The 25,097-nt window shown below is 42.6% G+C and overlaps 1 protein-coding gene across 1 annotated transcript in view; it reads right to left on the reverse strand.

Moving 5' to 3' along the window:
- Positions 1 to 25,097, reverse strand: part of BMPER (BMP binding endothelial regulator) — a 192,391-nt gene continuing 167,294 nt past the window's right edge. Inside the window, exons 14-15 of the mRNA XM_007064353.4 lie at positions 15,760 to 15,890; positions 1 to 3,817 (exon numbers count right to left, since the gene is read on the reverse strand). Of these exons, the coding sequence (XP_007064415.2) occupies positions 3,636 to 3,817; positions 15,760 to 15,890 (313 nt within the window). The 3' untranslated portion in view covers positions 1 to 3,635. The remainder of the gene's footprint in view (positions 3,818 to 15,759; positions 15,891 to 25,097) is intronic.

The raw sequence follows: 25,097 nt of genomic DNA on the forward strand, positions 1-25,097 counted from the left end.
AACAATTATACTAATGTATTTTGTCAATAAATTGAGACCCTTTGGAACAAAGGCAATGGCAAAAATTTGGGATTGCTTGAACCCAAAGCAGATCTTCTTACACTGGTAAAATAACACTCTGCAGTCTACCAATGAGAACCAATATACCATTTATATTATATTTATGTTTTTAATCAATTGACCTCAAAGCACTTTACAAAGATGGGTAAATATCAATTCCATTTTCTTGAGATGGAAACAGAGGCACAGAGATTAAATGACTTGCTAATGGTCACATGACAAGTCATTAGCAGAGCTAAAAATACAACTCTGGTCTCTTGACTCCCAGTCCTCTATTCCACCCATTGGACTACAGTGCCTCTCCATGGGCTTTTCTTTTAGACCATTGTTTCATTAGAACCTGTGCTCTCTTGAAACAGGCAGCAGCCTTTGAATTTGCACCAAGGCACACTAACAGATAGGCATAAGCAATATCAAGGTTTTAATGCACAAACTTGCTGCAGGTATTGGAGTATGATTTCTATCCAAGAATATCAAAACAGCAACCAGTACATTGTTCCTGATCCAATGGCTAAAAATATGCTATCGTCATGGCATATTAAAGCTGGATCTGCTTTGCAAATGACAAAAACAACATCCATAGCCATATACCAGAAGTTTCCAGCTCTAGTGTACCAGGATTAATATTTCACAGCGGAAGGATGGCAGGAGTCAAATGAATTCAGCACCTCTGAGCAGCTCTATTAAGGAGGCATCTGTGGTGAAATTTTTGCTCCCGTAAAATTAATGGGAGTTGTGCTATTGACTTCAAGCAAGTCAAGACTGCAGCCCCAGAATATTTTGGGAGGAAGGGGAAAGGCAAATAGCTTCTGCATTCTCAGCTGAGATTGATGCTGAATTCCTCAGCTGGGCGCAGGGCATTACAGATGTTCATGTGGAAGTTCTGCTGACTAGAACCTTAACAGTGATACTCTGCCCAGTCATGCATGGGTCTCAGGGGAGGATGAAGCAGCCTCTTTCCCCCCATGAGAAGGGCACAGTACAGCCCTACCATTCCCCTGAGTGCTAGGCAAAGGAACTGTTGGTACCCTACAGCCCCAGAGTGTAATAACTAGGAAGGTATGACAAAGCAAAGCTAAGCTACGATGTATCTGAGATGATACGCAGGTCAGGGTCCAAACTGAAGCAGTCTAGCCTAAGTGTTTGTTTTTTCATAGAAACTTTGGGCCACACCTAGGCTTCATCTGGTGTAAACTGGCCTAACTTTATTTACCGGTGGAGCTATACTGACGTATAGCAACTGAGGACATGTCTCTTTACCTTTCATTCATTGTGATCATTCAGAACAAAATCTGATGAAAAATCCTCAGGAGATGCACAGTATTCACCATGAGCAGTTTGTGTGTGTTGTGCTTAACCTTTGTTCATTTTTAAGTAAGTTTTATTGATGGATTTGTAAAAATAAAAAATACCCACTTAATACTAGAGCAGGGCAAATAACATGTTCAATGGATTAGCCTCACTCCCACCCCCACCGTGGAATATCCCAAACAGATTGCTATTTCCTCAGATTTAATTTATATTTGAATTTGTTAGCAAATATCATTTCATGTTTTTACTCTATGGACTGATTGCAAACATTCTGAATTTCAGCAGCATTGCTACATTGTGTGATTGGTTAGATAAGTCACACAGTATTGTTTCTGTGTCCCAACTGGATGAGCACTTGCACATTTACAGTTTGGTTTCCACAAATACTTGCATGTGTGGCTTTGAAATTTGCTTTCCATAAACGCTTTTTGCCTGTAAAACTTAATCACTTGAATATTCACAGAAAAAACAAACACAGAGTGCTCATGAAGTGACCAAGTCAAATTTAAAAAATTTTAGACAAACATTCATGGAAAACTTTTGGATTTATTGACCCAGCTCTCTTTAACACTAGTGTATGTAGCATTTTGCATATGATTATGCTGTGTTAGATCTGCTTACCAAATAGCTTCACCCATGACACCATCATAACCATATATAACTAGAAACTGTTACGCCCTTTTACTCAGAGTGAATTCAGACACAGTGAAGCTGCTGTTGAAGTAGATTAAAGTCCTGATTTTTCTTCCCAGGCATTATGAAGTGCAATTTCAATTCAAGTTAGAGAAGTTTCAATTATAGTGAAGTAGCGCTGAGGGGAAAAAAGGTTACTTCATTATAAGTTCACATCAAATGCCTACTGAAGGTTCCCATTGATCAGACCCTACTGGAGGTTTCTATGGTAAGGGACGTGTAACTTGCCCTCCCCCTGCTCCCCAGCTTGAGAGAGCCGTACAACATAAATTATGATATCTGGTGGAATCACATCTCACTGCATCTCCATTGGGAAGATTTCAGCAGTCAAGCAAACTTCACAAATCTATAAGTTAATGAAGATAGATGAAATTGGTGAGCTGCTGGTATTTATCATTTAATATTTTCTACATTGTTCTTTGGGAGAATTTGCCTTTAGGTTCTAAACATGCTGACCAATTAAATGAGTTACTAAGAAAGGGAGCCAACATTATTTTAAGTATCAAGCTGCAGCAAAATCAAATTGCATCTCACTTCACAATATTTAGATTTTGTTAATCCAATAATATTTCTAAGAATGTCTGAAACAAAACCAATGGCTTAAAACATGGCAAGGGGGCTAAAGTTTTTTTCCTGTTTCTTTACTGTTCATTCCCAGTTAATGCCAAATATAACACATATAGGATATTTAATTTATTAAATAATAAGAGGTCAGTTTTTCAATGGGAGCTGCTGCATGTTGAACACTTTTGAGAATCTGGCCATTGATTCTTTGGTTCTGTTACAAAAACAAATCTCTCTTTCTTGGCAGTTGGCCAATCCAGTTTTGGAAATCATTTTATACAGTGATTCAATGAAGCATAAAATCCAATCCCTAGCTTTCTCTGCACCATTAAACCCTGTCACCAATCACTAGACAGCTCTGAGATAAACATGAAATATTCCTAGATAAATCCTCCATCTCCAGAGAAACGTGTTTCCTGTATAACTGTAAATCCAGGTTCTCTGTTGAAGATAATCCAGTCTGGCAATGCTCTGGCCCTAGAAAAATTTCCTGGGAAACTACAAGTTTATGTAATGGCAAAGTCATCCAATGTTTTCATGCCACTATATTGTATTAAAAACACCTGTTTTATTTATACAATGACTCAAATGGCTTACAGATTAGGATCCTACAAATAATACATAAACTTTATAGCAAAAAATATACATAAAATAATTCATCCTTCCATTGTTTACATAAATGATGTATACTTCTCTGTGTGTGTATATATATATATATGTTGTATTTATATTTGGTGTACAGATGTGTATTTACACACACACACAGTATACATTATATATAAATAAATGTATATACGTTTGTGTGTGTATATATAAATAAATGCATATATGTGCCTGTGTGTGTATATATAGACACATAAATATACATACACACACATATATACACAAACATTGAGTATGTGTGTACTTTGCAGAATCTGCATACAAACAGTGCAGTCCTTCATTGGCTGTGAGCTTCAAAGATATGAAAGATACCAACATTAAAGTCCTCAGATATAGAACTAATGTCACCGTTGTGGACAGAGGACTGGCTTGATGCATCTTCCTTTGTGATGAACTAAGTTTGCTGGACAATGGCAACCTGCAACACATGGCTTATTGCATGGACCAATCTCATTCCAGTTGTCACATGTTTTGACACATCCAGGGCCACAGGTATCATACACTGCACCATGTTTACACTGGGTTGCTGAAAGGCAGTTAAAAAAACAAAACACGTGATTGATAAAGATCACATGACTAGGATTAAAGATATGCCATTCTAATTACATTTTTTAAAACCACAATGCAGTCCTTTATCTCTATAACATGTTAGTCATAGTTGCAGATATTTAATAGAACATCATAGCATCAGAGACAATCATATGAAAAAGTGCTTTATATAGAGATTCTGCTATATAGTGCTAAAGATGAGCGTGAACCAAAATCAGATATCTAAAATAATCCTGATCTTTGTGAGAATTCTAATCCGGATCCTAACTTCAGAGCTGTCTTTATCAGTATAAAGTGCAGAAACAAAATTCTGGATCCAGAATACCTCCAAACTTGGGGAAAGTTCACATCTAGAACCAGATCTGAATTTTATAGTTTAGGCTTATCTCTGCTTTGACTGTATAGATGGTATAATGCCTTTCATCTGAGATTCTTGCAACATTTTACAAAGGCAAATAAATAACCTCATGATGTCCATTTTTCAGATGGTGAAACCAAGGAACCAGAAAGGTGAAGTCACTTGCTCAAATTTCCATTAACAACCAGTGGCAAAGTTGACAGTGACAAGTCTTCCAACTCACAGGCATTGCTTTTAATTTCACTAATAGAATTGTACATTGCAGCAAGTCAAAACAGTGCTGTGAGTTCAACAGCAAAACCACATGTTGGGGGGGAAAAACTCTGCTATCCACTTATATCAAGGGGTCACTGAGGTCAATGCTTCTTATGTTTGGTGAGGCCAGTATGTGCCCCATGCAGTTGACATTTCAATGTATTTTCAATATAAATGACTATGCAGGGCTAAGCTACCACTACTAGATTAGAACGTTCAACTCTTAACATTGTATACTCTATTCCAGTATGGAGAATAATACATGGCTCAACAATAAATAAAAGTCTATTATTCTTTCAGAGGGCTGTGCTGAAGAAAGCACCATCAAGCGGTTTACAAATGGCAATAGACTCACAAGTATCCAGAATCCTATCTTGCTATTTACAGTTAAGTGGCTGCACAAAAAAGGTTGCTTCTCTCTTGAGAGGTATTACAGGTCCACTACTTTTTAAAGAATGCAAGTCACACCGATTCTGTTAGAGACAGAACAGGGCTAATTTTCTCCATGTATGGGGCTTAGAATGCCATTACAGCATTGCCGTTATTCGCAAAGAAAAAGCAAGCAGAGATACTCTTATTAAAATATAAAATCTTGTAGTACTGTCATGCTAAGGTTAGGACTTTAATCACTAAGGCCAGGTCTATACTAAAAAGCTAGGTTGACCCAGCTACATAGCTCAGGGGGTGAAAAATTCTGACCTAAACTCATAGGTGTAGTTTGACTCTATATTTTGAGGTGGGGGAGGTGCAAAGTATGGGTGTGCCCCTGCACACACACATGTGCACACTGTAGCCATGGCTCACTGGATCTCTCCCCCCACCTGGACTGGACACCTGGGCTGGCGGTCTGGGGAGGGGGATGGGACGGCTTAATGATGGAGCCCCAGCTGCTGCTGGCTGGGGTCACTCTGGCACCAGCTGCTGTGGCAACATTGCTGCTCTGGTGCTGCTGTGGCCGCCTCCCTGCTCGTGCTACTGCCGAGGGGGTGCCACATGCCAGGCCCCTGTTCCCCCCTGCCCATTCATGTATCCTCTTCCCTTCCCCTCCCCTTTCTTCTGCCCATTGTCCCCTGCCCCATTCCCTTCTCTTTCCCCTGCCCCATCCCCCTTTCGCTGCCCACTGTCTCTTCCCCCCACCCCACCCCTTGCCCTGCCCCCCTGCTCGCACTCCCTGTTGTATAGGAAACGGGCAGGCACAAGGACCCAGGAGGAAACATGATGGGGTGGGGGAGGCACAGCATGGGAATTAAATGATAATTGCTGTGCAAGTGGAATACTGAAAAATACAATAGCTGACATTTAAACCTGTTTGGGCATTTCACATTTTAAATTGTGATTGATCCAAAACATTCCACTTTGACTTTAAGTCGACCAACAACTAAAAAAAAAGAAAAAAAAGGGGGAAAAAAGTTAAATATACAGTTAAAAACCTCCCCTGGATTCTTGACATGGGTCATTACCATGTAGACACAGAAAACAGAAGGGATGCTTTCATATCCACCTTCTGATGCAAATACTTTTTAAAAATTTGAACACTAGTGATGTTAACTTTCCTAATATGTTAATACAAAACAAAAACTTACTATCAATGTTGCAAATAATACAGCATTTTGCACTATTACCAGTCCACTAGCATTTTTCCACTCATCTTCAAAAACATATGTTTGGCATTGCTGCTTACAATCTGGTCCTGACTTTAGGCTTTTAACAACTAGCTGCTAATTGTCCGTATCTATTACTGCATTAATGGGAATTTACAGCTTTTAGTTACCCACTTGCAGAGAAAGTCTCTTGTTGTTCCACTGCACAAAAACACAGATATCAAATATGAACTTTTGAACTGCTTTGTTTTTCACTGATATCTGACAAATCTAATTAAGATAATGTCTGATGTCTAATAAGAGTCCCAAACTGCTGCCTTTCTCAAGTCGGCCTCCAGCTGCTTTTCTGCATTCTAAAGTCTACCGAACTTTCTGAGTTAGGATTTCCAAATGACTACAGAGTGCTGCTTTTTCTGTTATTGTTGCCCAGCCTTCCCTTTCCTGGTGTTTCTTAGGACATCCAGTCTGGGCCTCATTCATGGTACTTGCTGCTTACAATTTGGATTCATCATTTCAGGGCCATTCTTGCCTGTGGAAGGGAGGGGACCTGAAGAAGCCCTTTAATTATACAGTTTTGCCTGTATTTCTAACTGCTCCAACGTCTATCAAATGTTCATTAAAAAGTTAGAAGCTATCTCCTCTCTCACAGAGGCACACAGAGGAAACTGACTAGAGTAAGATCTAGGAGAAATTCCACCAGGGACAAAATTATTTGGGGAAAAAAAAATTGTGCACTTTAGACTTAAATTCTGCAAATGAGAGGGAACCAGGAGGACAAAACAGCTGGTTGAAACCAACATATAAGTGGAAATGATGCCATCTGGAATCACCCTCTAACAACAACCCTTAATACACAGGAATCAAAGGAGAAAATCACTTAGCTGACAAGAGCTCGTGAGAGCCAGTCCCTGGATGAAGTGGCTTTCTCAGTTCTACTACCTGCACCTCCCTCCTTATCATTGCCCAAACCATGCCTTCCCTTTTCTTTAGTATTGCCACAGCCACCCCTTCACAGGGAATTACTTCCCCCTTACCAGACTGAATCTTCTACATATGTCTTCTGAGCTCCAGAGGCTAAAAGTTAATACTCCACTGCCCAAATACCTTTGCCTTCCCCTCAGTCATCCTGGCTGGGATGTTTCTTTTCCTTCCTCAGCCCCATAAACACCTCTCCTCTGTCTTCATCTGCCCCACTCTCTCTCTGTCACCTCCTTTTTCCCCACTCTGTCATTCCCTCACCAGCCCCCTCACTTCTCTTTCTATCCTCTTCAACCTCCTTCCCTTATTTCTCCCCTTCTCTCACCATCCCGAGCTCCTTACTCTTCCCCTCATATGCTTTCTTATTCCCCATATCCATCCTCATAGCTTCTCACTCTCCCCTCAACTCATCTGCTTCCCACACACCCCTTCCTGCCCTTCCAAATCTTCTCAATTTACACATTGGTCTCACCAACCCCTTCATACCATAACCCATCTTTTTCCTTTTTATCCTTTTGTAACAAATCTCCCATTCACTAATGTCTTCTCCACACCCTTCTCTTAGTGTCATCTTAGATCACCTGTGCACTGTATGCCTTAAACAGCAGTGAACATGTGCTATTCATTTAGAAAATGAATCCACTTTCTGGTTAGAGGGGGGAAAAGTGTGTAGAGAACAGAACATATATTTAGTCTCCTGCGCATCCCATTTGGCTGACAGTCCAGACAGCATAAGTATTCTAAAGAATATTATTTAGCCCTGAGCTAGGCATACAGCATTCTGGGTATAAGAATTGGCAAGCACATGAGACCTGTGTTTTATAACACACAAAAGAATAATTAAAACCTGACTTTATTAATAAGTACACTCCATTCCCATTAGAACACGAGCCTTCCAAATATCCTGCAGTCTATGAAATGTCAAACAGGAAATGAAAGTCACAGATTACTAAATTTTATGATATATATATTGTTTCCTAACTAGAAATGTTTATCCCTAAATAGGACGAAATAATGGTAATGGTAGGGTTGAACAAAAGGCAGCTAAAGCTTAAAACCTTGATACTGGTTGTTGTTACCATAAGAAGTGTATGGAGGCACTTTATTTTTATGAGGTCCCTGCGCAGTCCATACAGTTTTGTGGTATAAAATGTACCATCCTGACACCACCCAGATATTGATAGTGTGAGCTGAAATAAAGGTCAGATGATCAAATACAGAGTATCTGCTGGCCCGTGGATATTTGTAAATGGGAACAAGATTACCCTTTGGAGGAACTGTAGAGGCCCTTTGTGATTTGGGCCCCCTTAGGTCCTTTTGCAAATCAGAGCCATCACTGAGATTTTCAAATCCCAGGGAATTTAGAGACACAACTTCCATTACAATTAATGAAAAACGCACGTACAGATCACCAAACTGGCTTTGAAAAAAGTCTCAGTCCTGGCTAGGAGGCCCAGATCCCAATGAGATTTGAGTGTCTTAGGCCATGTCTACAGTACAGCCTATGTTGGCATAATTTATGTAGCTCAGGGGGGTGGTTTATTCACACCCCAAGCAACATAAGTTACACCAACGTAAGTGTTCATGTCTCCCATCAGCATAGACTGTCTTCCCCAGACGTGCTGCCCCGGCACAGCTGCATTGGTACAGCCACGCCACCGCACCGCTGTCTGTGGAGACATGGCCTTACTTCCCACTTTGAAAAGTCCAGCCCCTATACTTTATTCTCGCCTTCCAAATGGAGTATCAAGTGCAACCTTACTTAAACACATGCTACTTTCCTGAGGAGATCCCCAAGGATTTTCAACCAAAAAAGCACGAAAAGGGTGCTAGTGTTTTTGAGGGGATGTTACAGAGGTGAGAAGTTTCTACAAATGTCCATTTTAATGGGGGGGGTGTAGGGTTGTCTTGACTAATAGCCTTTCAAGGCCTTGGTAGAAGATTTATGGACACCCCTTGCTCAAAATGTTGTCTCAAGGGGTGTTTTGTCCTTAGGAAAGTTCTTATCTTTGATGACACTGTAGAAAAAAAGGCAAAACGTTCTATCACTATAGACATCCCTTTATTAAAGGAGTCTCTTTCACTGATACAGCACCATTCCAACCGGCTCATGCTTACAGGGAACATTGCATTAGTTTCCCATTTGTCTCAAAGGAAGCAAGAGAGCATTAGCTGCTACGATTGTAAAAGTTAGGTTAGGCCACTGGTGTGCTGAAACTATTGCCTCTCATGACGACTAATGTGGTCTCATTGGTTCCTAATACTCCCCACTCTATCTCTACGTATAAAATAGGAGATAGATCGATTGTAAACTCTTTGGGGCAGAGGCCATCTTTCTGTTCTGTTTGGACAGAGCCTATTACAGTGGGGTCCTCGTCTATTACTAGAGATCCTAGGCAGTCCTGCAATAATAAAAAGTAAAGAGAATCCAGGCAGCTCATGAAAACAAGGCAAGGGCTGTTTTCTTCAGGCTCCAGTCTGACCTGCTACTGGATGCATCAATGGATTAAAATGACACATGTCATTAATGCTTTCTGGTGCCACATTTAGGGAGCAGTACATTCACATAGGCACATTCTCTCTGGATTTCTCTGTTCCTTTGTAAAGAATAATTAGAGATTTCAGGAGCACTCATATATTTATCTGTTTCATTCATCCCTTCCTGCTATTGTATCCTCCATGTAATGGAAAATTATGATGCAAGGGTAGACATTGAGTCACACAATCACCAGAATAGATCGCAGAGTAACAGCTCTTTGACCAGCAGAGAGTATCCCACTCATCTTTCTAAACTATAATTAAGCCTGCAAGTCTGTCATGGAGGTCACGGAAGTCACAGATTCTGTGACTTTCCAGGACCTCCGGGACTTCTGCAGCAGCCTTGGGCCAGCCGCACCCGCCGCTGCAGGGGCATTGCCGGGCCGCCCCGCACCGCCCCTCCTCCAGCAGCAGTGGCAGTCCTGGGTCACACTGCCACCCCCACTCCAGCACCTGTGATGTCCCCAGGCCACCCCTTGCCCCAGAACACCCAAGATTTAGTCAGGGGCATACAGTACAAGTCATGGACAGGTCATGGACCATGAATTTTTGTTAACTGCCCGTGACCTGACCATGACTTTTACTAAAAATACCCATGACTAAATCTTAGTCTTAACTATAAGACTTCCTCCCTCCCCCAGGCTGCAGGGACACAGGGAGAGTGCCACTGCCGGGGGAGAGCTGCCTCATTGCTGCTGGGCATCTCCATGTGCCTCCCCTCCATGTGTCATCCCTGGCAGTGCCCCATGTCATCTTTGGGAGCATCTTGCCATTTTCACCCACAATTGGGGCAAGATTAGCATGGACAGTTGGGTACTGGAGATCATCCACCATGGATACACCACAGAGTTCCTCTCTTTCCTGCTGGACCACTGCCCCCCCAGCCGCCTCCTCCTTGAGGACCCATCCCATCAACTGATCCTCCAACAAGAGGCGTATGCTCTGCTCCTCAAGGGGGCAACAGAGCCTGACACACTTCACTACAGGGGGCAAGGCTTCTACTCACCATACTTTCTCATCTCAAAGAAGGGCGGAGGGCATCGTTCCAGTCTAGATCTTCGAATGCTCAATGCATTTATCAAAAAGTCCAAATAAGGTAGGGTCATGCTGGCATTGATTATCCCCTACCTACCTGAAGGAGCCTGGTTCATGGCTCTCAACGTGAAAGACGCTTACTTCCACATGGACATTCACCCAGCCCACCACAAGTTACTCCATTTTCAGGTAGGGCATCAGCATTACCAATTGTGGGTCCTCCCATGTGGCATAGCGGCAATGCCAAGAGTGTTCACAAAAATCTTTGCCATAGTAGCAGCCCAGATGCGCTGCCTAGGCTATTCGGTATTCCCCTATCTCGACAACTGGCTCCTGGTCACACTATTGCAACAGGAAGCAACCTATGCAATCCTCTGTCTTTGCAATCTCCTGGCATCCCTAGATATCTGCGTCAATGAGGAAAAGTCAGTGTTGATACCTACATGATGATATATTTCATGGGGGGTGGGGGCGACTTGACTCCAGCATGGTGAGGCTTTTCTCCCAGCAGACCGCTTCACAGCACTGACAGCCCTCATCGCAGATGTGAGTCGCAGACCACGCACCACAGTCAACCACTGTCTCTCCCTCCTTGGTCATATGGCAGCCTGCCCTCACATGACACCACACATACATCTCCATGTGCATTGTCTTCAAGCTTGGCTCTTCTCCATCTACAGACCCGACAGAGACCATATAGAGTCCAGGGGGACCATTCCCAGGGCCATGTTGTCCTCCCTCGCATGATGGTCTGATCCCTTCAAGCTGTGTACCTACCAGGCACCAAGAATTCCTGGGCCAACATGCTCAGCAGGACTCTATACCTCAGTCACGAGTGAGAGCTACCTGATGCCACACTCCTGTACCTCTTCATGAAGTAGGGCATTCCCCATTTTCTTTGCTACGCACGAGAACCAAAAGCTGCCCCTCTATTGCTCCAGAGGGAGGACTTTAGGAGAGGACTATCAGGGCAATGCTCTCCTCCTCCCCTTGACAGGCAACCTCCGCTACAACTTTCCCTCCATTCTCCTCCTGCCAGAGATGCTATACAAGATTCACCAGGACAGAGCCACCATTATACTCATAGCCCCATTCTGGCCCTGTCAGTTCTGGTTCACGGACTTCCTCACACTGTCCGCCTGCACACCACTCCACCTCTGCACACTCCCAGGCACCAACTCCGTGGGTGCTCCAGGGCTGGAGTACCTATGGGGAAAAATTAGTGGGTGCTCTGCACCCACTGGAAGCCAACCTCCTCCCCCCCACCCGAGGGCGCTGTGTCTCCATTCCTCCGCCTACCTCCCAGCACTTCCCACCCAGCCGCCACCAAACAACTCGAGGGGGCGGAATTTGGGCGGGGCAGGGGTAAAAGGGGGCAGGGCCTATTGGGAGGGGTGGAGTGGGGCAGGTCTGGGGGCAGATGGGGGGTCAAGCACCACCCGCAGGAACAGAAGTTGATGCCTATGCATGGGCCCGTTGCCACCACCACCACTCACTGAGCACGGTATCTATTCCACTGGTCTTCAACTATCTCCTTGCCCTCGAGATGTCAGACCTGGCCCTCAACTCTATTAGAGTGCACCTGGGAGCACTCACTGCCTTTCTGCCTCCTATGGATAGCTCCTCAGTGTTTATGCATCCCACCACTATCAGCTTCATGAAAGATTTACTCAACACCTTTCCACCAATACTAAAGCCCACGCTGCCATGGGATCATAATCTCATTCTCTCTGTCCTCACAAAGCCACCCTTTGAGCAACATGCTCATTCTCCCACCTCTAGATAAAAGTGACTTTCTTAGTGGCCATTACCTCGCCCACACGAGTCAGTGAAGTCACAGCTATGATGGCGGACTCTCCCTACACAATATTCCACAAGGACAAGGTGGTCTTACGGCTGCCCCCTAAATTCCTCCCAAAAGTGGTGTCTGAATTCCACCTAAATCAGTGCATACACCTACCAGTTTTCCTCCCCAAACCACACACCTCCCCTACTGAAAAAGCCTTGCACTCCCTTGATGTCTGACGTGCACTGGTGCTCTGCCTCCCCAGGATTCAACCCTTTTGCATTTCCAAATTGGTCTTAGGTACATCTGTGAATGCTACAACTCAGGCTGTCAATTAATCACAGTTAACTCACGCGATTAACTCAAAAAATTTAATCATGATTAAAAAATTAATCACGATTAATTGCAGTTTTAATTGCACTGTTAAACAATAGAATACCAATTGAAATTTGTTAAATATTTTGGATGTTTGTCTACATTTTCATATATATATATATAGAGAGAGAGAGAGAGAGAGAGAGTATTCTGTGTTATAATTGAAATCAAAGTGAATATTATTTTAATTACAAATATTTGAACTGTAAAAATGATAAACAAAAGAAATAATATTTTTCAGGTCACCTCATACAAGTACTGTAGTGCAATCTCTTTCTCATGAAAGTGCAACTTACAAATGTAGATTTTTTTTGTTACATAACTTCACTCAAAAAACAAAACAATGTAAAACTTCAGAGCCTATAAGTCCATTCAGTCCTACTCCTTATTCAGCCAATCGCTAAGACAAACAAGTTTGTTTACATTTACAGGAGATAATTCTGCCCTCTTCTTATTTATAATGTCACCAGAAAGTGAGAACAGGCATTTGCAAAGCACTTTTGTAGCCAGCACAGCAAGATATTTACGTGTCAGATATGCTAAACATTCATATGCCCCTTCATGCTTCAGCCACTATTCCAGAGGACATGCTTCCATGCTGATGATGCTTGTTAAAAAAAATAATGTGTTAATTAAATTTGTGACTGAACTCCTTGGGGGAGAATTGTACGTCCCCTGCTCTGTTTTACCCACATTCTGCCATATATTTCATGTTATAGCAGTCTCGGATGATGACCCAGCACATGTTGTTCATTTTAAGAACACTTTCACTGCAGATTTGACAAAAGGCGAAGAAGGTACCAATGTGAGATTTCTAAAGGTAACTATAGCACTCAACCTAAAGGTTTAAGAATCTGAAGAACCTTTCAAAATCTGAGAGGGATGAGGTGTGGAGCATGCTTTCAGAAATCTTAGAAGAGCAACACTTAGATGCGGAAACTACAAAACCCAACCCACGAAAAAGAAAATCAACCTTCTGCTAGTGGCATCTGACTCAGATGATGAAAATGAACATGCGTTGGTCTGCACTGCTTTGGATTGTTATCGAGCAGAACCCATCATCCACATGGATGCATGTCCCCCGGAATGGTGGTTGAAGCATGAAGGGACATATTAATCTTTAGCGCATCTGGCACATAAATATTTTGCGACGCCAGCTTCAACAGTGCCATGAGAACATTTGTTCTCACTTTCAGGTGAGATTAGAATCATAATGTCCATAATGTCGAGAAAGGACCTGGAGAAGTCATCTAGTCCAGTCCCCTGCACTCATGGCAGGACTAAGTATTATCTAGACCATCCCTGACAGGTGTTTGTCTAACCTGCTCTTAAAAATCTCCAATGATGGAGATTCCACAACTTCCCTAGGCAATTTATTCCACTGCTTAACCACCCTGACAGTTAGAAAGTTTTTCCTAATGTTCAACCTAAACCTCCCTTGCTGCAGTTTAAGCAACATTGTAAACAAGAAGCGGGCAGCATTATGTCCTGCAAATGTAAACAAACTTGCTTGTCTGAGCAATTGGCTGAACAAGAAGTAGGACTGAGTGGACTAGCAAGCTCTAAAATTTTGCATTGTTTTATTTTTGAATGCAGTTTTTTTTGTGTACATAATTCTACATTTGTAAATTCAACTTTCATGATAAAGAGATTGCACTAACGTACTTGTATTAAGTGAACTGAAATAGACTGTTTCTTTTGGTTTTTTTACAAATACTTGTAATAAAAAATAAATATAAAGTGAGCACTGTACACTTTGTATTCTGCGTTGTAATTGAAATCAATATATTTGAAAATGTAGAAAACATCCCAAAATATTTAAATAAATGGTATTTTATTATTGTTTACAGGGCGATTAATCACGATTCATTTTTTTAATCACTTGACAGCCCGAGCTACAACTAATCCAACATACCCACATCTGATAGAGTCATGGCACATGCTATGCAAGCACAAGCCCCCACATCGGCCTCAAGGGTGGACGCTTCCTGACAAGGCATCTCTCATGCAGCAACGTGGCGCTCCGTTCACCTGTTCATGACACACTATCCCAGCGCACAAGCAGCAGCAACACACATCCCATGGGCCAGGCTGTACTGCAGACTGCACTTCCCTTGGAATCCTCGCACCCACCTCCGCACTGATCACTGCTCGTGAGTCACCCAAATGTGGAATACACTTAAGAGACCATCAGTCGAAGAAGAGAAGTTATCTACCTGTAACCAGAGGTTCTTCGAGATGTGTTGTCTCTGTTTGTATTCCACTACCTGCCCTCCATCCCCTTCGCTGAGGACTGCATTCCATTACAGTGAGAGAGAGACTGGAGAGGTGTTGATCTGTACGACCTCTTATATCCTCAGCTGGGAGCATGAGTAGACGTATAACACACATGCGGGTCAACGGACACTGCTAAGAAACACTTCCGGATTCAGGCACAAGGCACACACGTGCACCCATGTGTGGAATATAGATAGGGATCTCACATCTCGAAGAACCTCCAGTTACAGGAGGTAATTTCCTCTTCTTTGTGGAAACAATTACTTGCCATTAAAGCAGTGCAAATCACGTGGGAACTTTGCCTCAGTGACCAAAATTAATGCACATGAACACTATATATTTCCATGACAGGCTGGGATTCTCTCTCTCAATATACCGATAACATGCCATACTAATATGTGTGTGTGTGTGTGTGTGTGAAACATGCCATACTAATATGTGTGTGTGTGTGTGTGTGTGTGTGTGTGTGTGTGTGTGTGTGTGTGTGTGTGTGTGAGAGAGAGAGAGAGAGAGAGAGAGAGAGTGTGTGATTATATATATTTTATAGACACACGCCTATAGCTTAGAATGTAGGCTGGCTGCTTATCAAATTTTAGCCTAGCCATTTATTGATTTCTATTTTTTCCCCTCCAGCATTATAATGATATAAAAAATTTCAATGTTCTTTCCTTCAGACTGTGCATTAAATTGCAACAAAGCAATCAGAGTATGCTTACCTGCACAATGCTGCTCAGGTTTCCATTGGACTTTCACCCCTTCTCTCTGACAGGTTCGGGCATAGGCAAGGAATGACTCGCAATAGCAGTTTTTATGAACTGGACACTCACACATATCTGTTACACAGGACCTGCAAAAAACAGCCCAGAAACAAACAAGGAAAAAAAGTTTTGAAAAACAGCCCTCAAGGTTTGGAATTATTTTTTTATATAATCATATACAGCTTAAAGCTGCAATAACCTGTGCTGGAGAAATGGCAAACAGGTTGAACACTTTTTACTCCCAAATCCACATAGAGGATCTAATCTCTGCAGTTCTGCTACACTCTATTCTATATGCTCAGAGCTCCCAATTACACCAACGGGAGAGTCATATCAAAGTAGAGAGCCCAGAACATGAGAGTCAAGAGCTGCCATGCAATGAGGATCCAAGGCTGTACGCTGCAATTAGGGAGCAAGGCAAAGACAATTTGTAGCAAAGACAATTTTGTCTTCATAAAGGCTCCATCTCAGCTCTCCTGAAGAATGTCTATTGCAACAACATTTAAGATTAATTCCCAGATTTAAGAGCATTATAAGGAGCAATGAAGACACACACAGTTACTATGCTATGAAGCCCTCAGGGTTCATGAAACAACTAGAGCACAGCAAAAATTTTCAGTTGAATAGTAAAGTCACTGAAAAATGCAATTACAGGATGACAAAAGCTATTAATTAATTTGGCTCAAATTTGGCAAATACTTTTGGCCAGATAAATTAAAATTAAAATTTTGAAAATGTTAAAATATTTCATTTTGACATTTTTTTATTTTTCATTTTGAAATGTTTTGTTTTGAAATTTACCTAGAGTTGGTTTTAAAGAGATTTACATGTACAAATACCTCAAAAATGTAACAGCTAGAAACCTGAAAAAAAAAATTTTGTTTCAGTGAGAAAAACTGAAAAATGTTAGTTTTGGCTTGAAACAAATCAATTTTTTTTTCTGGACTTTTCAGGTCGATCACCAAGTCAAAACAAAACATGAAAAAAAAACGAAACCCCAAAACCAAAAGCCACACAACTCCCTAAGAACCAATTATTCATTCATCTCTCAATTCAACCATCTTATTTCACTGAATAATCATAAACCATTGGAGTAAGTAAATCTGCTGCTGCACATGTCTGTATACAAAATTAGCTCATCTAGAACATGTGTCAATTAGGCACAGGCTGAAAATACAAGAACTGATAAGAGGCAATGGATTTGCAAAGTTTGCCGTTTGTGTATGCTTTATATTGTTGCAGTGTGCTGGAAACGTTAAGGGACTGATTTTCAGAGGTGCTGGGCATCCATAACTCTAAGTGAAGTCAGTGGGAGCCCGTGGCAGTGCTCAGCTATCTGAAAATCATTTCCCATTTTAGTATTCAGGTGCATCCCCTATTTTGTTCACGTAGGATTAAAGCTATGTTTTAGTCACGGGTATTTTTAGTAAAAGTCATGGACAGGTCACAGGCTGCAAACAAAAATTCACAGGCCTGTGACCTCTCCATGAGTTTTATTAAAAATACCCACCATGTCTAAAACTTGGGCAGCGGTGCTCAGGAAGGGAGGAGGAGTCCAGGGGTGCCACGGGTGCTGGGGGAGGTGACCTGGGACCCCCGCTGGTACTGGGGGAGAGGTTGGCGGGGCTTACTACCAGCTCTGTCCCTGCAGCTCCTAGATGGTGGAGGCAGGGGCCAGGGCAGGGGCTCCTCTGCTGCTCCCGCCATAAGCGCCAGCTGCTGCAGCTCCCATTGGCGGGGAACCACAGCCAATGAGAGCTGCAGGGGCAGGCCCTGCAGGAGCTTCAGGGTGGCCCCCCCACCCCAGGTAAGCACCCACACACACACACCAAACCCTTTCCCCTATCCCTGAGACCCCTCTCACACACCCAAACTGCTGCTTCTGGCAGCCCCTGGGCCAGCACCAGCCACTGCAGAAGTCATGGAGGTCACGGAAAGTCACAGAATCCGTGACTTCCGTGACAGACTTGCCGCCCTATGTACGATTCACTGAACAAGTTCCCCTTGATGAGTATCGTCCTACCACAGCATGCCCGCAAATCTTCATTGACATCCCAAAGCAGTGCTCTGAATGCATCAGGCACTGTTACTGAACAAAAGTGGTTCCATCTTCCCCATATCATTTAGGAGGTATATCTCAAGGCTTGCCAACTTTCTAATGTCCGAAAACCAGACACCACAGCAGGAGCACAGGAACCTCCCTCTGTCCCTGCCTCGCCGCTTTCCCTGAGGCTCCGCCTCTCCCCAAGGCCACGCCCCCACCCACTCCTCTCTCCCCATCCCTGGCTGCTTCCCTCTCCCCCTTCCTTGTCACTTGATCCTCTCCACCTTTCTCCCCGCCCTCACCAGCTGGGCTCCCTCTGCTCCAGGGCTGGGTCAGGAGATGCAGCCCCTGATGCAGAGCCTGCCTGCCCACAAGATGGAGGTTGGAGGTGGCCCTGGCTGAGCAGGGGCTGTTGCGGGATGATGAGCCTGCACCTCTCCCCCACCCGCAGTAACCAGACTTTTGGTATCTGGTCAGTACATCTGACTGGAGCTGCACAGGTCCCCTTTCGACCAGACTTTCCAGTTGAAAACCAGACATGTGGCAACCAATATATCTCATTTCACAAAGAAGATTCCTGATGTGCTATCACAGGAAATTACTGTTGCAAAGAGAGTCTGTTGTATTTCCTGAAGACCTGTTAAGATATCAAGATAGTTTTATTCTCTCCTAGGCATCCTGTTATCCTCAACTAACCTTGCCTTATCAGCTTTTACTATTATGTATAATTATTCATACAATAATTATTATATTATTGATATCCAAGGTGTTGGGGAGTGGGGGAGGTAGGATCATGCTTGCTTATGGTAGGCTGGCTGTGTGCATGCTGAGTTTCCACTTTGGGACTTATAAAACGTTACATTTGAGTCACTTCATCTGGTTTTGAGAACACAAAAATCACAGAGCTTCCTGCTGTGAGAGTTTCTGGCCACAGAGAAGAATGCCAGTTCCAACACCAAGCCAGATCAGTTGCCTTAAGTTAAAGATAAGTCTCCATGCACAAAACAATGTGTCTAAATGAGCCAAACCCACAACTCCAGTTTCAAACACCCATAGACTTTGGACTAGTTTGAATCCAGATCCAAACAGCTCTAGTTCTTAGCCACTCCTTTCTGCCTGGATAAGCATCAAGGCTGGTATGGGTAACATTACATATTCCCTAAGAAAGATAACATATGAGTGTCAGAATGAACAGTTCTCTAATTTACTCCACTCTTATTGGCTTCAAGTTATTTCTATTTCCGTGAGTTGTATAATCCTGGGAAGAGCTGATGGGCCCAATCCTCTGGTTTGGCTGAGGTACAATCACAAGGGGTATGTGTGTTGTTTTTGCTTTGTTAATTAATTATCACTGCTGATCATTTTTGTACTTATTTAACAAAACTAAAAGTAAGCAAAACTGCATAAAAGTTAATATTCGTCCATCATCAAAATAGAGACATTTTTTCTAATGAGATTCTTTAGTAACAAAAGTAATACATTAATATTGAAATTGTTTGCTTAAAAAAATCACTTCTGAAGCTACAAGGGAGAAAGTATTTGACCTATTAGATAGCAAAATACAGTCACTACTTCCCTCTCGTGGTCCAAGCTGGGAACTCCAGGAAATCCCTTTGTGTGATTGAAAGGGCAGCTTTTTGGGAGAACTTCAGGCAAAAAATGCTTTTTCTCTGAAGCCCGAATGATTGAGAGAAAATAGGGTAAATACTCTGCGTCAGTTTTAAAAAAAATATTTTTCTTATATGTCAGTAAAATTCTTAATTTCAATCTTATTAGATTTCCATTGGGAGTTTGTGTTTTTGTTTGGTTTGTTTTAGTTATTGAAACTTCCCCTGCCAAACAAGCAGCATGCCTCCTACTCCCTGCCCAGAAAACAAACAAACCATAGATTCTTGAATGCAATTTACAAGTTGTAATGCTGATCTGTGTCAAAAAAAAAATCTTTGTGATGTAGACACTGATTTTTGTTTTCTTTTTTCTATTTTGCTGCTGAGCCATTTCCTGCACTCCAGTGAATGATTTCAAAGTTCCGCTCACCTCCCCCATCTCTTCTTTGCATCTCCTCTGATTCTATCAAATAAATTAGGAGACACTAATAAACAGATAGCTATAGGGATGTATCTGGAGGCTTAGGGAGTGTCCATGCCCTACAACTGAAGCCCAGTTTCACCCAAAGAAACACCATTTTCTTATGATAGTATATTCTCTAATAATGGAACATTTTGACTTTGCTGTCCTCTGAAGTGTTCCAATTCTATTCCAAGGGGAAAACTTTTGTTTAATTAGACTTAAGACTGAGTGTATACAGGAAGAGTCCAAGACATTTTGCCAACCAGAGCAGAAAACCTTTTCGGTGTCCCTCCCCTATTCCACTAGAGCAACCAAGTCTAAATAAATAAATTAAAGGTGGCCAGTCAATCAGTGGAGCAAAAGCCACACACCACACACCCAAGTGGCACAGCAATATAGCTAGAAGTTGGCACCCAGGCTGATGGCCATGATTGCCTGCCCCTAGACCAGCCCTGAGAGTACATATCAGTAACCTAAGATAAAAACATTACAGACGTATTGTAACATTCCCATAACCAAGCCCAGGAAATTCAGAGTTAAGGTTACACTTAAAAAAAAAATCCAAATGTGTCAGGTAAGGAAGTGCAGTAAGGCAACCAAAACAGCCTTAATTTTGCGCTGTAGTGACACCATGCAATAAAAATATGATTATGATAAAGGCATTTTAGTATTTGTGGTCCTAAATTACATTAAACTGATTTTAAAGACACATTAGGGTTTTAAATATATATCTTCCCTTTCTCCCCACCCCAGCTCCCCAGTTTCACCACCTTTAGCAGTACGACAAAATCCTACACAGGGATCAAAAACTACACAACATGGGGGTTAGAAAACAGCTCCCTGATGACACTACAAGGTGGTTCAGGGGCACGCACTGGTTGAAAGAGCAGGCACACTGCCCTTATGTAAATTAATATAATTAGTTTATTTTTGGATACACACGCTCCCTGACTTATGCAATCGTTCCGTTCTGGAAAGCCTTGCGTAACTCAAATTTTGCGGAATATAAGTCGGAAACATATACCCAAACGTTACGCAAAAAACAAAAACAAAAAAACCTAACTCCTATTTCTAGCTTATGCACTTTTCCGCAAGTGCAAATCTGCGTAAGTCGAGTCTTGCGTAACCCGGGGAGCGTCTGTACATACAAATAACCACCTATTGTCAAACCACCAGGCACTTGTGTGATATTACAAGAAACATTGTGTCCAAATTCATTAAGATGATCTCTGTAAGCATCAGAACAATCCTGAATTCAAACAGGGCAGTGAAACTCCTCATTCTGTTCCTATAACCTTCGGTATACCCTGCAGTGTTCTCCGACTTCAGTTTGGATGTGCTGTTCTTCAAAAAGGAACCTTCTTGATAACAAGAAGTGATTAATTAATTTGTGGGCTTATGTAAATAATGGACTGGTGCCCGCGGCTGGAGTGGGACTGATCAATTTAGAAAGATACACCCCTTCTCTTGTCTACTACAGATGAGACTGCAGTGGAATGCATCTTTAGGTCTACCAAGTATGGAAGTGGTATTATACAGGGTGAGAGTAAGACTAAATAGAGTTCAGAATGAAAAGACAACAGGACTTCAAATCTGCTTGCATTTTGTTCAGGCTGAGGAAGAAGTGGGTTCATTCAGGACCTAAACTCTATTCTTTTCTGCCTTAACTTCCTATATTGAGGATACTTCCGAGTAAACTGGGGCCCTTTTCAAATCACTGGCCTGGAGCAGCCAGTTGTTTACTCTTTTGCTGGGGACAAATATCTCAAACTGGATTCCTTTTGATGCTGTATATACTTTGTGTGTGTGTGAGAGAGAGAAAGATGGCACTAATAGGGTGTGTATAATCACAAACTGTTGCAAGGGGAAATCCATGAAAGTGAAGGCATCCGGCAGCTGTCAGACACACCCTTGCATTAGACAGCCCACATTGCTCCCACGTCTTCAAAGCAAACCAGAGGACTGCACTTCTTCAGCTAAAGGCCTTTTTCACATTAAACCATGGAAAGTGTCCAAGTCCCACAAGAGGGCAGAGAAATGAATCCTATGCTAAATGTACTATTAAAAAAGAAAAGAACAGAACAGAAGAGCAGCACAGTGGTTGCTGCTGCCTCTTACAATGCTGGGCAGTATTGAAATTGCAGATGTTTGGTGTTTTTCACTGAACATCTGCAGTTCCCTTTACTTCACAGGGAACAAGAAGTCAAAAAAAAAAAATCAATCACTAAGAGAGAATGTCTTTTTCATTTAATATTTTACTCCTTTCCTTTCACAACACTGATACGGTGTGTAGCACATATGAAAACGTATCAGTACCTCCAAGCAAAGGCACTGCATAGATGAAAGGCAACATGAAAGTCAAGTTAAAAGACATGAACATTTTGGATTTAAAAACAGATACCAGCCAAACTGAAGGCCTAAATTTTAAACACCACATTTCCTTTACAGTGTGTAGCCTTCCATAATCTAACCCATACCTCAGTTAGATGGGTGGAAAATGGGATTAGCTGCACATTTACAAATTGAGAAGACCGTTCGAAGAGCCACCATTTCAAAGACAAGGATCATTCAGCAAGCCCAGCATCCTGGGAGATAGTTGTCTTAGGAGAACTCCATTTACTAGACTGCACAATCCAAGATTTAGTGGCTGTCTCAACTAATTTAACACCAGCAGTGAAGACATCCAAAGTCTATATGGCAGCCAAGCAAGTCACTGCCTTAATCACATTTCAGTGCTCACAGTTCAGCAGGAAGATGCAGGAGTTTTTCCCCTGATCCACAATGAGACCTCATTTTTCTTCCCTCATAAGGAAAAAAAGAAAACAAAATGGTTTCTATCAATATCAACATTGTTTTAAAACTGTTATAAGGGTTTGGTGGGTTTTGTTTTTGTTTTAAACAAAGGCCTCTCAAGGGTTTTCATTATTTGTTGTTACCAAGTGCTGTATAGAAGGAAGCTCAGAAGGGAAGAGGATGCCACACCCCAAAATATAATAGAAATGTTCACTCTTTCGCTTTTATTCATGTAAACTGTGTATGTATGTGTGGCTTTTCCCCTTTTTCTTTTTGGGTGTGTATGTGGGGGTGGGGTGGAGTGGGGGGACAATTACTCAAGTCTGAAGCTTGGTGTTTGGAGCTGAAGATACTTATTTCTTGAGTCTCTCTCAGGAAGATACTGACACTAACACCAGAGCAGCAAATAACTCATGCTGAAAGGTAATTTTGGAGCCTGAGCAAAATACAGAAGTCATTACATCATTCCCAATGCATTCAAAACACCTGCCTAGAGAACAGAACTGCCTAGTACGCGAAAGATTAGTCATTTTTCATGGGTCATTTCTTTCAAGACTAGAGTGCCAGATCTTTATCCCGTCTGGGCAGCTCCAACACTGAAGAACAGTATAAACCGGCCTTACATCAAGCAACTGGGGTGTGGCAAAGTGACTCGCTATCCAGCACATCATCTTGGGGCTAAGTATGGCATTCCAAGGTTTCTTCTCTGTAGTCCTGCCAACCAGATCTACTGGTGGTCCCCTTTTGCCCTGGGACTTCACCCTCCAGCCGGGTCACCTTCGGTCTCACCCCTTTCGGGGTAATCTCAGTGCTTCACACCAGCTTGACAGCCCTGTCCAGGCCCAATATTCTTTCTGTCCCCTTGTGTTTGGGGTCTTCCCGGTAAGGCTGCAGGGAAACTCAGTCCCTCCCTCTACCCTGGGTTCTAGCCCAGGGATCCTTGTAGCAAGTGGTTAAGGGCACCCTGATCACACTTCTTTCCTGAGCTACTTCCTACATCAGCCTGCTTTCGCCTCGGGGAGCTCAATTTCTCAGTTGGGTGGGTGGGGTTGTCTGTCCCAGGGCTCAGACCTTAGTTCTAGTTCTCAAGGCAACAAAGGAAAGGAAATTAAATTAACATAAATAGGAGCAGCACCAACTTCTCTATCCTACCAGGATCCTCCAGCCATCTGCCCAACCACTCAGTGCTTGCAGGCCACCCAACATAGCTGTGACTCTCTCCCATGCTCTTTTCTGGGAGCAGAAGCTGAGAGATCTATACCTCCCTAGGCTGGGGCCTTCTGAACTCAGCTTCTCCTTTTCAAGGCTCCTCCTCCAAGACTAGCATGCCTGTAGGTGCATTGGGGCAAGGCTGCTTGCTTCTCAACCCCTTCTTACCTGGTATGGGGTTTGTATATCCATCACATAGGGATTCCTCTGAAATGGGGGAATCCCCAGGTGGAATAAAGCCAGCATAACTGAATCTTCACTTCCCCTTTCTGGACCCCCAGCCACCAGGTTGCTGAACTTGCTCACTGGGAGTGTGGGAGCATAAAGGCTTCATGCAACCTCTCTCTCCTTGACTCCTGTGTTGAGCACGGCTTGGCCAGATCTGAAAACTGCAGCCCAGAGATGTCTACTGTAGGGAGCTCTCATTCTTTTAAAAAGGGGCATTGGCTAGAATGTTTGAGAGTTCTGCGACTGTTCCTGGGAATTCCAGGTTGCAAAGGCAGCCGTGGTTTATAGGTTACAGTAATGGGCTAGGAACCAGAAGGGTCTGGGATTCAAACTTATCTAAACTGCAGACTTACTATGTGACCGTGGCTAAGTTACTTGAACTCTTTGTGCCTCAGACAGTCCAGATGAAAAATCTGGTGAGATGCAGAATCTCACTATAAACTGGATGCTGCATCTGAGCTGAAGTTTCCTGGGCATGTGTGTTACACGAATATACTTTCTACAGTTCTAATGTAACTTTCTGTGAATGCCAAGCTTCCTGTTCCATATATATATATATATATACACTTGGCACTCTGAGTTAAAACTGTAGAAGATGCCCCTATTCACCCTTCCACTGCCAAAGGATCCTTCCAAATATGTTCGTTAAAGGAGTTTTGTAATTTGGGGTATAGGGGTATATTCAAATTCAATGATACTTTTTTTTAACCTTCGAAGTCCTGGAAAAAACCTACAATGCATTTTGGATTTCTCAGCACATGCCATTCCTTTCAACATATTTCTGGGTGTGCAATTTCAGAACCCACACTTCCCATCCAAAATGTAAGAAAATATGCTATTTTTCAACTCAATGCAATAAATGCAGGCCAGTGTAAAACCTTTTAAATTTATAGTATGCTGCGTAACCCATCCCTAAAAACCTACAATATGTGCTACTAAAAATATTAACCAA

Source organism: Chelonia mydas, chromosome 2 (assembly GCF_015237465.2).
Source record: "Chelonia mydas isolate rCheMyd1 chromosome 2, rCheMyd1.pri.v2, whole genome shotgun sequence".
NCBI lineage: Eukaryota > Metazoa > Chordata > Testudines > Cheloniidae > Chelonia > Chelonia mydas.